Raw genomic sequence first — 15,293 nt, 5'->3', positions numbered from 1 at the left:
ACCAATAGCAACAGCTGAGCAGCAGAACAGAAACTACATTTCCCAAATTGCAGTGTACTTCCTAGTTTAAAGGTCGAAGACGTTTAACGCATGCTTCCTGGAACGGGAACAACAACAAACTGCTGAATTAGCCAAACGTTAACATTGCGTTTACATTTCTTATTTTTTTGAATTGGTACCGTTGCTCCATATTGACAGAAATGTCCGGAAAGGCCAAGGATATCCTACAGATGGACCTGTATGGTTTACTTGGTATTGAAAGCACTGCTACAGCAAAAGAGGTGTGTAAATAAGCTAGCTGTTAAGCTAGATAGCTAACGCTAGATAAGTCTTAGTGTAGCTATCTATGCCGTTACTTTACTGGCTGGGGGACGTTGTTTTGGGAGAACCTTTATCCGAGTGTTAGCTAAATGTTAAAGCAGCTGTGTTCGCACAAGAAGAGACTGTAAGTAACTTAATGTTATGTGTCATTTTTGCCTGCAAAAAGGAGGCTAACTATATTAGCTTGCTACAAGTGTGTGTGTGTGTGTGTGTGTGTGTGTGTGTGTGTGTGTGTGTGTGTGTGTTTTAAAATTTTACTCTGTAAGGAGAAATTTAGGACTGAAATTCTAGGTCCAGCGAAAACCCAGGTAGCAAAAGACAGAAACACCGGTTGTCTGATTAGCACAGGTGTGATACACCAAAAAGGCCACTTGGCTGCGACGTTGCATCAATCTAGGGTTTGAATTTATTTTAATGACCATTTAATCTGACAATTATTTTTTTCCTAATAACTGATTAGTCGTTTGGTTTATGAAATGTCAAATTAAGTGAAAAATGGCAGTCACAATTTTGCATGTCAAATTGCTTTTTTTGTATGACCAATAGTCCAAAACCTGCCTCACAATATTCCACTCAAATAATGTAAAAATGAGAAGAGCAGCAAACAATCACAATGGAGAAGCTAGGAAATTAAATGTTTGGCGTTTTTCTTGAAAATATTACTTAAAACGAATAATGGCTCATCACAATGGTAGTCAATAACGTTTCTGTTGATCGCCTAATCTTTTAATAGACTAATTGTGTCCGCTCTAATAAATTCAAAATAGTATGAGCGTGAAACTCATTTATGGTGTTGAGTCTTCTCCCTAAATGCATATTCTTTATCTAAAACTAAATCAAAGTATCTGATCACATATAAGCTTGTAGTGGTAATATGATTACATCTGATGAGGCCTGGAAAATGATGTAATACTATGGACAGCCTATTTACAAAAGGTTACAAGGTTACTGTTTGCCCACCACTGCACACTGCAGACAGAATTTTGTGCCTGAATGATTTTAAATCAACTAATTTTACATTTCCCAGCCCAGAGCAGTTCACCATGATGTCCTGAATCCTGCCTTTTCCCCACCACCATCACCTCGCCTCACAGTTCCCAGCATGTAGAATCCACAAGCCCAAAGGGAAATTAAAATTGTGGCCAAATAGAGGGAAGAAGTTAATTTCTTAATTGGATTTCCAAGTGCTCTCCTCCCCAGAGGATTATCCAAGAGGAAGTTAGCGGTTGTGGCTTGCGTAGTATTGAGACTCCAAAATGTATACGGCTGATGCTGTGAGGTCTATTGATGTCAAAGAGTGATAGCGAGGGTTTGTGTGTGCGTGTAGTACATTGAGTCTGGGGGGCTCAAAAATCAATCAAATGTGGGAAGACCGATGTCATTAGCTGGGCTTCTTACCTCAGTTGTTTTACCCGCTGCTCCACCACTATCTGGCATCTTGTTTACCACAGAAAGTGGGAAGAAGCTTATCCCGGAGCATGTTTATGTGGGCTAAGCCACTGTCTTGCATCTCTTCCTGTTTTTATGTAGCATCTCTTTTTTTATCACTGTTGATAAGTGATGGGGGAAATGGCATATCACAATCAATGGACTATGGATGGCTGGGATTTGCTTTATCCTTGTAGTGCTGAGGAAGACTGCGGAAGGCTAACCACCATTTAACAAGTTATGCACATGCTTATTAACAGGGCCTGCGTGCGTGCGTGCGTGCGTGTGTGCGTGCGTGTGTGTGTGACCTACCACAGATTGCTTGGTGAGACACTGTCAACAGTCAAGACTGCAAAACATTTCTTATAGTGTATCCAGCTACTTAATATGCTGTGTACCTGATAAAAGGTATCAACATTCTTGATGCCTTTTTAATATAGGATAATACTGAATGAATACAGAGTTTGACTCAAGAGTTTTGTCAGGTTCACAAGCACATGGAAAGTTAATCACAGTCTCGCTGTTTCTCTTTGTTACATCCAATTTTTACTCTTACTGTTCGCTCTCCTTTCCTAAGTATAGTCATGTCATCATTGCCCATGTCCTTGCTCCGCTTCTTCCTTTGTGCCCGTTATTATTTTCCTCTAGCTGATAATGTCCCGTAAATAGCAGAGCGTTGTAATTAAAGGATGGACCCACGGCAGATCAGGCAGCTACTCAGCCACACAGGCTAGGGGTCCTACCAGGGCTTTGCCGAGGCTGCAATAGGACCAGTTTGTCAGCTATAATTGGCACCAAAAACTGGTGTAATGAGGAAAAGATGTGTGCATGTGGTTGACTGTGGCAGGCAGGAATCAGGGAGGCACAGACTGTTTTCCGCCAGGCACTAACCATTAGGCTACTGTTGGCCTGCTGCTGCATGATCTCTCTTTGATTCCTTGTTTCCTCCTTCTGCAAACTGTAGTGTGGGGAATAGTTAAAATTTCAGCATCTCCGTTTGTCTGGCCTATGAGACAAGAAAAAAGGCATGTGTCAGTGCAATTTGCTCATCTCTAAGCACAATGGACAGTGGTTAGTTTCAGCCTAGGAGTTTGTATTTTCGTTTCTTCAGGAGCCAACCCTAAAAGGTCATGATGAACTCCACAAAGATAAATGCGACAGTAATTGACTGGATTAGTCCTGATGGAAGATGCCACTTGCCCTGAGAGCTCTTATCCACATGTGCTAACCTCTTCAAAAGTTGGCCTGCATTGGCTTCTACTTTGTAGGACCAAAGGGCTTCAGGGTCTTCCAGCATCAATTAAGGGTTGCGTGTTACGGCATTGATGGGAGTAATCATGTATTTTAGAAAGAGAGAGAGACTGCATCAATGATGACTGGTTATACTTGTCAAACAGCTTAGCTGTGAGGTAATGTAGTGCACACTGTCCAGACTTGTTCACTTTGATGGACTACACAACTAAAGCAAGTTTTATGGATTTTATTATAAGTCATTTTCATATCATATCTGTAGAAAATCATTGGAAACCAGTAGCTGCTTGAAGCACTATGAATTTTTTTTTTTTTTAAACTCTTTGTATAGGGCAAGGAGTTCTCCAACTTTTGTCACTACCCTACCCATTGCTCAGGATGCAATGCCTTTCATAATGGCCTTTCTTGCCTTGTTGCTTCATCTTGATCCAAGACAGGAACAGCCTTATACCTGGATACAAATTACAATACATCTAAAATTGAGTTTGACTTTTCATTTCCTTACTTTACAAAAAGGAGAAATTTGGACGGGGCTATATTAGCAATCAACGGCAAACGGACAGGAGGAGGATAAAAAGAGGAAGTAGGCTTAGGCCAACAGTAAGCATACGTGTTTGGCTACAGTCCACAGCCCTGTGTGTCAGTCTAGATCTGTAGGAAGGCTCTGTGTGCAAAGCAGCTAGACTTAATATCTCTCAATGATGACTAGTATCTTATAACCGTCTCAAGGATCCAAGCTCTCATTAACTATAAAAAAAAAATCTAATCTAGATCACAAGAGAGAAGAAACGACTTGTGACATTTAGGAGCTGTCTGAGCCATAATAAGCTCCAGAGGGTTCACTAGAGTCTTGTTGCTTCAATGTAATCATGTGGAGACTTAGCTCTTGTATTTTCGACAATGGAGTTGACGGTCATGGAGACCCATTGGAGTTGCTGTTGAAAGGCTTGGACACTGATGGATTACACCATACAGTACATACAGTTCCCCTTAGAGTTGAGTTTGATTTGTGTGTCCCCCCACACACACACACACAGAGTCAGCTCTGTATGTTTTGGCATGCATTCTACAGATAGAATTGTGCAAAACAACCCACAGAGAAACATTGAACATGCCAGAAGGACAAGGCATCAGATGCAACTGTTTCCCAGGCATGAAGAAAAGACCTCCCAAATTCTGTGGTCCGTAGCATACTGGCAGAAGATTTGCGCCTATGATTTACAAAAACAAACAAACATGTAGAACGTTGGAATGGCTGATAAAGACTGGTGAGAAAGTGTATGTCAGTGTGTGTGTGCGCTTTTGCCTGAGCTTCGATATACGGGGGATTTCTATGCCAAGTCCTTAGCATGCAATGCGTTGTACATGAGCGTGTGTTTTCGAGGTTGTGTGCCGAAAGCTTCTGTGGTGCACCCTGCAGCCTGCTCTGGTCTCCACCAAAAGTATTCCTGCTTCTCATCTTTCTCCAGGGCAGAGATCTAATGAACACCACCTTGTCATTAACTGGTACCTAGGACCAGTGAATGGTTAACATTCCAATCAGTGACCCGGAGTTAAAAAATCAGCTATAACTAAAACCTCATATGACATTACAATACTCCAAAGTATTGTTTAGTTTTTCCACGCTGGTTCCCCCCCCCCCCGAAAAGTTTTGGCTGCCTGCCTGAGATATTAATGGCCGGCTTCTCAAATTTGTTACGGACAATGGAACTCTTTGTGTATGTTATTGTAAGATTTTTTTTTTTTTTAAGTTTGAATAAAAATGGACTAATACTAGGTTGCAACTTAGACACACTGGCAGTAGGCCTTAAAATAATTATGAATTCTTGTGCGGGTAATTGACTGTAATCAGATTCCATTAACAACATGTCGTAAGGACACAAAACAGAGGACCAGCTCAGGTGTTGATTTTATCCAAACAATACTGATTTTTTTTTTTTTCTTCTATTTTTTATTAGAACACAAGACAGAGACCTCATTTCACCCCCTGAGCTGTTATATTGGACTATTACATTTGTGCCATTATTACAGTGGGACCATCATGTTTTTTAATTCCGACTTTGGTTTATGGCCAAGGCTGACAGGATAAAGATAAATGGTACAAAGAGTAACAATTTAACTTTCACATGGCCAAAATCTGCGCTTAAGTGGATAATTTGTTCTTTGTGTCCTGATCAACATTTTCCACTCTAGATAACTCTAGGGGTTCTTCTGTTTTTTTCTCCTAGATCAAGAAAGCTTATCGACAGAAAGCCTTGACATGCCATCCAGACAAGAACCCAGACAACCCAAAAGCAGGTGAGTGAGCCAGCAAATGTTCTTATCTGTTTTTTGTTTCTCTTCAACTATCTTCCATTTTGAGCCACAGACCTCTGCCAGTCACCTAGTAGAACTGGAACAAGAATTTATTTGTTTTATGCAATTTCTGCATTGTTTTCTGAAGAATTAGGGTTAATCGTCTGACTGAACAGCTATCAAGCTTCAGAACCAAAAATAAATGCTCTGGAGTACTGCTCTCAGCAAGTTGGACCCTGCCAGACAGCCAAGCCAGAGCATTCTGTAGGGAAGTCTAACCAGTGCCTGTCGCCCATTGACTTTCTAGCCAGACAAGACCAGTTTAACACCAGCAGCGTTTCCACACTCCATTTTGTTTGGCTTAAGTCCTTCCGTGGCCTGTCACCAACCAGCATGTCAACAATTAGAACAGGAAATCTCATTGTTGCTTTTTTGGTCAAAAGACTGGTCATGGGGCATATTTTCAAGTGAGGTTTATGTGGTTGCTGGATGGTTCAGACAATTCCTGATTATGTCAGGGGAAAAAAAACTGTGAAATTGATGGGGTTTGGGGGGTTGAGAGGGATAATGCAAAAGCAGGGGGTCGGTTTTCCCAGAAATGGAAAAGAAGTGGTTTGGAGGGCCTCAACACAAACTTTCCCTCTATTGCACGAAGTCTTGGGAATTGCTGCTCCTCAGGCAAAGGTTGTATGCACGGAGGAGGTGACTTGGGGGTCATGATTCCTCACTAACTGAAGACGCCCCCTCACTTTCCTCAACCCCCCCATGTTGTGACACTCTGAGCTGCCTAGTGGGCATGGCAGGTCTCTCCCCAGTTGGATTTCATTCCAGCCCATTATAGGCAAGCAGGCAACATGACCGCTTGTGCTGTCATCATGATTAACGTGTGTGTGTGTGTGTGTGTGTGTGTGTGTGTGTCTTGGGAGGTGGGCTCTTGCATGGTAGTGGTGATTGTGGCAGTGGCCCCTTGAGGTGCTCTAATAGATGGAGATGCCAAGGGTTTGTGTGGGAATGCACGTCTGTGTCATCAGAGGAAACTGCTTTTGTGACACCTTTTTAAACCATAAAATGTGTGTTTGTCTCAGATATCATGATGAGCACACAAGACCTTTTTAGATGTCATGTTCCCTTTACTTTCTTCACATTATTTTTTGCTGTATCTGTTGTGTGTAAGGTGCCAAAACAAAAGTTACAAGTGTTATATCTTTGTGAAATTTTAGTCACATTTTTTTGGTTTTTCTATTAAATTTTCCACGTGTAAAACGGTAGTTCCTAAATTAAAAAAAAGGGTGTATCCAGTAGGAGAATGTTCATAGTTTTTGCTTCTCTTGTACCTTTTTTCTAGTGGAGCTCTTCCACCAGTTGTCCCAGGCTCTCGAGGTGCTAACGGATGCTGCTGCCAAGGTAAGACGGCCGATGCCTCTCAACCTGTCGAGTGCTGAGACACAGAGACATGATTCATCCTGGTGTCTTAATACTGTTTATAGGCTGCCTATGACAAGATTTGCACTGCCAAGAAACAGGCAGAAGAAAGAACCCGGAAGCTAGATGACAAGAGAAAAAAAATTAAGCTTGGTGAGTACTTTTCCAAATTGTACAGCATCTCAAGGCTCTTGATATACAAATTTTAGTGTTTTTGAATTAGTATTTTATATAGTAATGTTAAAATCATTTTGTTGTACATATTCCAGGATAAACACTACGGGATAATTAATAAATGTGCTGGGGACTGCTGCATTGATTGTCTAGTATAGAATTAAACAAGTGCAGCTGTAAGAAAATAATCAATTTATTTAGCACAGTTTTGTCTTGTTTTCTTGTGGAAAAGAGATACAGACTTGTGTGTGTGTGTGACTTTGACAGACTTGGAGGCCAGAGAGCAACTAGCAGAAGCTCAGAGTCAGGAAGAGGTGCAAAACACTAGAACCCTTGAAGAAGAGGTAAGAGAAATTATATAAGCCATATGAGAGATGATTTTGCAACTAACGTCGCCTGGAGAGGATGTCGAAAAAATTAAAAAATTACTATACTACAGGCCTCAGCAGTGATCTGAGAAGAAGGTATTTCAGTCTATCAGGGAAACTCTGAAGCACACCCAGGTGCTTTTATTCTGTTTTTTGTCAAATACTCCCTTCTAAATGAGTTGAAATCTTCTTGGGTCAGGAACAAAGGCTCTTTCTGAGAGAGGCTTTCTTTCACTGCCATATCCTAATTATCAGTAAACCCATTAGTGATATTGCATGACTTGATCTACTTTGTTCAGATAGCCAATGATAAATTAAAATGTTGTGCGTGCTTCCAAGGTGTGTCATTGGAATGTGCTCTGTGTTTAATGCATGTAGCCAGAGGTGGAGGAGGCAACCAGTAGGTGGCACTGTTCCATTTGTCTAATCTCAAGGGGATATTTTTCTTAAATGAAGAAACAAGGTGGTCCGAACACTCTCCTGGAAACACAGAGCAGCAGAAAGGGTGTTAGAATGTGAGAGTCATACAAGTGATAAATTACATCAGTGCTTAATGAAGAGCTTTATGAAAGATGCATACTTTGCTGTCAAAACCAGTGTGTGTTTGTGTACATTACTGTATTGTATGTGTCTGTTTCTACCAGATAGCCCGTTTGAGAGAAGAGGGATCCAGGCAGCTTGAGGAGCAACAGAGGCTCATCAGAGAGCAGATCCAGAGAGAAAGAGAAGAGCAGCAGCCGCAAACAGGAGTCTACAGTAAGTCCATAGCCTAGGTTGAACCTAACTGCTGTCTGTTCCAGTCCATGTTTATAAAACCAGTTCAGTGCAGTCCTGTTCTACCTGGATAAAAAACTTTCTTACTCTCTCTCTATCCTGAAAGCCTCTGGTGAACCCCTATGTTTCCTCACTGTCGCACTGTCAGTCCGATCACAGCAGTCACTAGGTTCTTTGTGGTTCACCAAATATTATGCACATATAATCCATAACTGAATGTCTTTTTGAATTAAGGATATGCACTTTGAAGAGGTCTATTTAGGTTCTTGGCAGAAAGACAACATAGGAATGCAACGCCACACACACACACACACACACACACACACACACACACACACACACACACACACACACACACACACACACACACACACACACACACAGAGTTATCCATCACACTTTTAACCTCTTGACAATACTGTTGCTTTAAAGCTTCAGTGTCTCCATTAACACATGGAGACATGAACAAAAGTAAGAGTTTTATAAAATAAGATTATAGATTTTTGTGTATTTTAAAGAAAGTACACGCATAGTCAGCACGTCTTTTGGGTCTTTCTTTCATTTGCACGCAGTCAGTCCTCCCCAGCCATCCCCATGGATCTGCGCTCTGTTTCATCTTGAGATGCACTGAATGGATCATCAGACTGTAACAGGAGCTATAAATGTACCATCTGACAGCCATACATTGCTGTCCATCGGCATGAGTTGATTTCTATTTTGAGTGAGGCATTTCTTTCCTTAACAACACAATTCTTTTCCTGTCTTTTCACTTCACTGTCCCATCTGCCCTCCCTCTCAGACTCAGGAGTGGAGAGATGTTCCAAGAGCAATGTGACCCCCAAATTGAAGGTAAGGCTTGCACCTATGGGGGTTTTAATCATGGGCCGAAAAGAGGACCTGTTCCATCTGAGTGAAAGTGCCGGCAGAATCTCAGTGGGGATTTTGATAGAACCTTAGACATTTGTAATTCATTATTTGGAGACCACATACGCTGTCTCACCAGTAAGCTCACATTTAACGCCCATTCCTCCGGAGAAGTTCCAACGTCGTCAGAAGACCTGTAACTATGCCAAGAGGAGGCTTATTATATTTCCTCCTGGAAACTCCCCAGCCTGTGCTTATTATCGGACACTGGGGATGTTAGCTAATGTGTTTAGACACTAAATCTGGTTTTAAAATGTGATAGCCATCTATTGCAGCAGTGTATTCCCCGGCAGTTGTGTATTCATTTAGAAAAACAAACAGCAGGCGTAAGACTGACAGTATCACGGGTCACGTTGAAGGACATGGGAACATTACTGATTAAATCTATCTCAGAGATTGGCTCTTGTCATGTTTTTTAAATTAATGTGCGTCATGACTTGAATACAATGTTTTTTTCTTTGGGTTCTTCTATCCTGTAAAAGTTATAATATATCATTAACCAGATTCAAAATGATCCTTGTATTCAAGGTTAAACACATGTGTGGGACAATTAGACATTTGATGTTCAGTAAAATTATTGACTGCGCTGTGGACATTTGCAATGACTCTGATGTCAGTCATTCCTAAAAAAACTAATTCCAGCGCCATTTGACATTATTCCTTTTGATATATTGTGAAAACTAGTTTTAGTGATGCAGAAAGAGCTGTTTGGTTTGGTTTGGTTTGGTTCCACTAATAGCTTTCCTATCTGTATATTTATTTAAACTAGGAGCAAAAGAACACAGCAATGTGTCTGTATTGTGGGCTGAAACCACAGACATCACATCATGCATATACTTTTAACATCTTACTCCAAGATTAATGTGTAAGAAGGTTATCAGTGGGTACAGGAGACTGCTCTTGGAAGGAGAATGTACGTTGTCAACCGTAATTGTTGGTAAAAGAACGCAATGTAGACATGGTAATTCCCAGAAATCCTGTTCTCTGACAGTAAGCAGAATGTTGGAGCTGAATCAACACTGAGTGCTTGCCATTTATAATTCTAGTCAGTGTGATAAATTGGCTAGACTGCTGTTCTTTGTACATGGACAGGAGAAGTTGCACAATATCTCTTTTCTAGGAGTACGGGAACTCTCATCAGCTTTTAGTGACGGGACTCCAAGCAAGTAAAATAATTTGACAAATGATCTTGTCTTTTGTGGAGATTTATTGGAACTGTTCAGATCTTATGCAGAAAATAGTTGTACTATATGGTAATTTCTAAAACAACATTAACCCAGTGCAATATGGCAAGTCTCATAAACGAAATAATTGTTGCAAAATCATAAGTTAACCACAGTTCAAACAAAGACGCAACACATTTTTTCCCATTGCAGAGTACCTTAGGTGACCTGTTTTGGATTACTTAGTCATTATTGTGTCTGGTTTTGTCCTTTTATTCTGTGGAGCTATACAAGGGAGTCACCATGTATTCCATGGTCCAGGGTTCCATACGTTAATTTTCACCCGATTTAGCAGTCCTGTACCCTCCGTATGAATGAGAATTAACTGCAAGTCTCACAGGTGGTGCCAGGGTGATGTTCCAAGAGTTTAACAGTGTCTCTCTCCCGTAGCTCTTTTTTTGTCCTAATGGTTATAATTTGTGTGTCATCATAACCAAGCTTACCGAACATGCTTTGTCTCCTCATCAGTCTAATCAGTTGTTTTCTTCTTTCTCATTTAAGTTAAAGTGGAAGTGTAAAAAAGACGACGAGACAAATGGAGGCTACTCTCAAGACATTCTTTTCAGACTTCTACAAAAGGTACACAGGAATTTTGCAGCAATGTGATAAAGTACTTTTAATATGTGAGGTATTGACCGGATTAACCGAAAACACACTCCTAAGTATTTTATCTAATCTATATCTAATTGTTACTCAATGAAATCTGAAAATGAGATCTCTTTATCCTTGGTGTCCCAAAGCAGAGCTCCATGGTAACAAACTTGCCTGCAGAGTCCGGCCACTCTTGAGGTCTGCATGACATCAGCGCTGTAGATTGTTTTATTCTTCCCCTTAAACAAGGCTCATTAAGTTTTGTTGCAGTGAAAGTGCTGAGGGCAATGTTGGAGTGCCTTTTTAAAGCCATGCACGACATTGTTTGTGCCCCTCTTACCAGGTGATTAAACAGTGCTGAGGGATGCATTAGCAAATGTGCTCTTCTCATGCAACCCAGTACCACCTAATGCCATGATCGTCACAAGGTTTTTTTGGTAAGGCATAGGTCGGCCATAAAGTAGGATGGGGCAAGTGTGGCTGACGTCAAGATGTCCGGAAAAAAGGGTATGAATTTCTCCTCTGCACGAACTCAATCGATATGGCTCCAGGCAGAAGGGCTGTGTCATAATAAAAACTGTGGGGGGGAAAAAGTGTTACTCCTTTTTTTTTCTTTTTTTTTATTAAGCAAAGGGAATACATTTTAGAAAAAATATTTTGTTTTAAATGGCAAGCTCCAATGAGTGACAGTTAATAGTTTAGGCAAGTCAAGCCACCGCTGTGTGGGAAAGTATGGTACGTGTATACTTGTGTATGGATACGTGTGCAGACTTGTGTATTTTGGCCGCTTGAAATAATACATCTTTGTTCAAGGGGGGAAAACATGTTAAGATATTTATATTCTATGAAACAAGAGGCCTTTTGAGAGTCTCCTTTGTCACTGTTGGCTTGCTCCAAACTGTCCTTCGTAGACATTAGCATTCCTGGACTTTGCCCTTTCCCAGAAAGCTATATTTTCACAGAATGAGATTCTCTTGAGCCACATCCATCCTCTTTGCTATCAAGACTCAGCCTTAGACATGGAGAGGTTAGACAAGGGATGGTTCAGAGTAATTTCACCCTAGGGTCATTTGCACCACGACTTTGAGCTTCTGCTCTCTGCTTATACTGCTACCAGCAGTAAGACGAGTGCTTAGGACCGTCTACAAATTACAACACCGAAAAGAGATGCAACAAAAATATTTATAAATTTAACTAATTTTTTTAGTAAATACTGTAGTACAACTAGCAGGAGACAAGTTATAACTGAGGAAGGTTTGGAGACACTCTCTTATTAAATAATTAAGTGAATTAATATATTATAATAATAATAATATAATATTTTTTTATATCTGTTTTCGGTGCTGTAGTTTATATATATATATATATATATATATATATATATATATATATATATATATATATATATATATATATATATATTTATTTATTTTGGGCCCATCTAAGCTGTAGTAGATGGTCCCTAAGTGCTACTGCCGGTAGCAACAGTAGCAGAGAGCAGAAGTTATCAGGCAAGTGCTATTTAAATAAACTCCTAGTGTACTTTCAAACTTTCCAATCCATTGTTTTATGAGTACATAACCTATTTGTACTACTGCAGAAGTGTGGTACAATTCCAGGCATTATTAGTGCCTAATGTCCAAACAAGGAAAAATAAAAGCTTTTGTGGGGGTGTTGTGCAAATGACCGTAGGATGAAATTACTCCGAACCATCCCTTTGATGACAAAAGGCCTTAGTTATACTTAAAATCCTGAAGGTTAAAAAAATGCTCTGCTAATGCCTGCCTTTTAAAAGGGATCTGTTTTTTCTTTTGTCTCATCTGCTGACATGTTTCTTCCCTTTCCTTGTCATCTCTCCATCTTCCTCTGACAAATATTAGGGAATGTCTGAGATGCTCTTTGCCCTGCTTTTAATTTTTGGCCAACCTATTCTGCCAGTTCTAATTAGTGGCAGGGAGTTGGATGAGAGACATTTCTAATTTTTGTTGATGTTCTTTGCAGTGTTACCGGCTCGGTCCCAAACGTACCAAACCTATCATTAGAGATTAAGTTGAATAACACGACACATATTAAATCCCAACTTTTTTGTTTTTGTTTTCAGTTCTTCAGTCTGCATAAACTTTTTTGTTTGCATGATTATGGTTTGTGCTGTAAAAGAAAATACTAATTTAAATGTTCTCTCTATTTTAGTATGGAGATGTTTCAAATGTGATTGTATCGAGAAAGAAGAGAGGAAGCGCTGTGGTTGAATTTGCAACAGTGAGAGCAGCTGTAAGTACCTAACTCTTCCCCGGTCAACATCCTCATTCTGTTTGTTCAACAATGGAAATCTTCACCAAAGCAGACATTTGCATAGAGCCACATTTGTTTACCACTCACTTGCCTCAAAGTCTCTGGTCACCTGCTGAGTTTGATTATTACAAAAAATGACAGCTGTCGTAGACTTCCCAGCCGCAGGACAGTTGTTGACAGGGTTTTAGTCATTCTGTAGTGTAGAGATCTCTGTGCTGATGGGAACCATTGGACGGAAGAACTTGAGCCACTTCATTGTTCCACACTGTCTGGATCCTCAGGCCCTTTGTTGTGATGTTGTACTATTTAGTGGTGGTTTCCTCCCCGCAATGTGTGGTTTTCCTCCAGAGAACATATCTGCCAGTGTACACGGATCTGGGCACAGGTTCTGTGGTCTCTGCCTGCCCATCTCCAAGTCCCAGTCTAGCTCTGGGAGTTGGCCCAGTTACAATACACCTTTGTCCTCGTCTACACGTGTTTTTCATATGTACTGTATATAATAACCAGGTGTAGGACACACATTTTAAAGCTTTCAGGGCAAGGTTAATGTTTTATTTTCCCTAATAATATACTGGTAGAGAAACCATCCGATGATTCACTAACAAACACTATCTTATTTTTTTTAGGAGCTGGCAACTAAGAACGAAAGTGGCCTGAGTGAAAATCCTTTGAAGATTTCATGGCTAGAAGGACAGCCCGAGGTTATTGCTCCAGCATCTCAACCTGGCCACTTCATGTCTTTACAGGTACCAGTATAACCAAAAAGTGTATTGTTGTTATTCTCTCCCTCTCTTGTAAATCATATAAGCCATGTGTTACAATATCCTCCTATTGACACAGCTTCCAACACAAATTCTATTACCTAAACACTGTCCCACAAAGTGAAGTATGTAAACCCTCTGAGGTGTGGTGCAACTATTACAGTGCTTGCACCTCGCCTGATCTAGAACAAAGTGTTTGGTTAAATGGGCTTCAGTTTATTTGCTTTGGAGTGGTGAGGCACTGGCCCTGCACTTGCCCAAAGCACCCGGTCGGCTACTCATTAACAGGCCTGACCTGGGAGATCCTAGGAATGCTGTGCTTCACATAGCAACTCAGAAGAAGCCGTGTGCAGTAATGGTACCCTGGCACGCTATTGCTATTAATTATAAAATAGTATTTTGCTTTTTACATTTTCTTTTTGAGTATTGAACATTTTTGACATCTTCCTTTTTGAGGTTTGGGGGTCTAATTTTGAATTTAAAGGTTTTATCTTCTCCCAAACCCAAAATAATTTATTGAGAAAACAATTTTTCCTCTGTGTTGCATCTTGTGATTCGGAAAATACAGTAGTCCGTAGGGCTGCTCGATTATGGAAAAAACAATAATCACAATTATTTTGGGCACTACTGAAATCACGATTGTGTAACACAATTACTCATTAACCTTTGGATATAATGGATACTGTCCAGGGTTTAGTCTTTTAATGTCCTTTTTATCTCAGAGTCTTTGGATCAGAAAAAAATCTGTTTTACTGCTGTGAGTTGGTTCAGCTTTTACAGATATCACACAACTTTACACAGCTAATGAGCAATTCCAGATACGGTACATAACACAATATTGCATCAAATGTCACATTTTCACTAACTATAACCACTACTAGTAGACTGTCATTACTAAACATCATGCTTAAATATAAACATTAATCTCGTCCTCAGTGGGTTTTTTTTACTAGCTACGTAAAGAAAAATCCAGCACATAGACGGTACCTTAGAATAATGTTACGTGACTCATGTTGACTCATTTTACATACAGTTTAACTAAAAAACTAAATGCTGAGGGAACATAACTATGTTTTTTTATGTTGGTTTTGAGCGGTAGGCCTTTGCACCCAGCTGTAAAAAGTTTTAAACAGTAAGTGAATACAGCGTTTGGGGGAGACTACGTCTACTACAGCGGGGAGGCAGTAGGGCCGCAGGGTTAGCTAAGATTAAACTTTTCCAGACAACGGATTTGGATTTTCCTTTTTTGCTCACCAAACACGGCTGTGGCTGCCCTCTTTCTGCCATCTTTACTCGTGCTGACTTTTTTAAATTCCAGTGGATGATATGCACACGACTTGCCCCGCTGACTGCCGAGACATTTATGGATTTGGGAAGGAGGGATGTGCGCGTGCACGTGTCATTTGCTACACAAGACAAAATAAGACTGTTCTTGCAAAACAGTACATGGCAAAATAATTTTTATACGT

At 40.3% G+C, this 15,293-nt stretch overlaps 1 protein-coding gene across 2 annotated transcripts in view; it reads left to right on the top strand.

Annotated features, from left to right (window-relative positions):
* The first annotated feature begins 58 nt into the window (after positions 1 to 58).
* Positions 59 to 15,293, top strand: part of dnajc17 (DnaJ (Hsp40) homolog, subfamily C, member 17) — a 31,554-nt gene continuing 16,319 nt past the window's right edge. For both annotated transcript variants that reach the window (XM_034857752.1, XM_034857751.1), the window contains exons 1-10: positions 59 to 281; positions 5,229 to 5,298; positions 6,641 to 6,699; positions 6,783 to 6,870; positions 7,159 to 7,235; positions 7,904 to 8,015; positions 8,833 to 8,882; positions 10,682 to 10,759; positions 12,962 to 13,042; positions 13,690 to 13,809. In XM_034857752.1, the coding sequence (XP_034713643.1) occupies positions 201 to 281; positions 5,229 to 5,298; positions 6,641 to 6,699; positions 6,783 to 6,870; positions 7,159 to 7,235; positions 7,904 to 8,015; positions 8,833 to 8,882; positions 10,682 to 10,759; positions 12,962 to 13,042; positions 13,690 to 13,809 (816 nt within the window). In that variant the 5' untranslated portion in view covers positions 59 to 200. The remainder of the gene's footprint in view (positions 282 to 5,228; positions 5,299 to 6,640; positions 6,700 to 6,782; positions 6,871 to 7,158; positions 7,236 to 7,903; positions 8,016 to 8,832; positions 8,883 to 10,681; positions 10,760 to 12,961; positions 13,043 to 13,689; positions 13,810 to 15,293) is intronic.

This window comes from Etheostoma cragini, chromosome 20, assembly GCF_013103735.1.
Source record: "Etheostoma cragini isolate CJK2018 chromosome 20, CSU_Ecrag_1.0, whole genome shotgun sequence".
Taxonomy (NCBI): domain Eukaryota; kingdom Metazoa; phylum Chordata; class Actinopteri; order Perciformes; family Percidae; genus Etheostoma; species Etheostoma cragini.
Note: the sequence above shows the minus strand (reverse complement) of the source record. Positions and strands in the feature narration are given on the sequence as shown.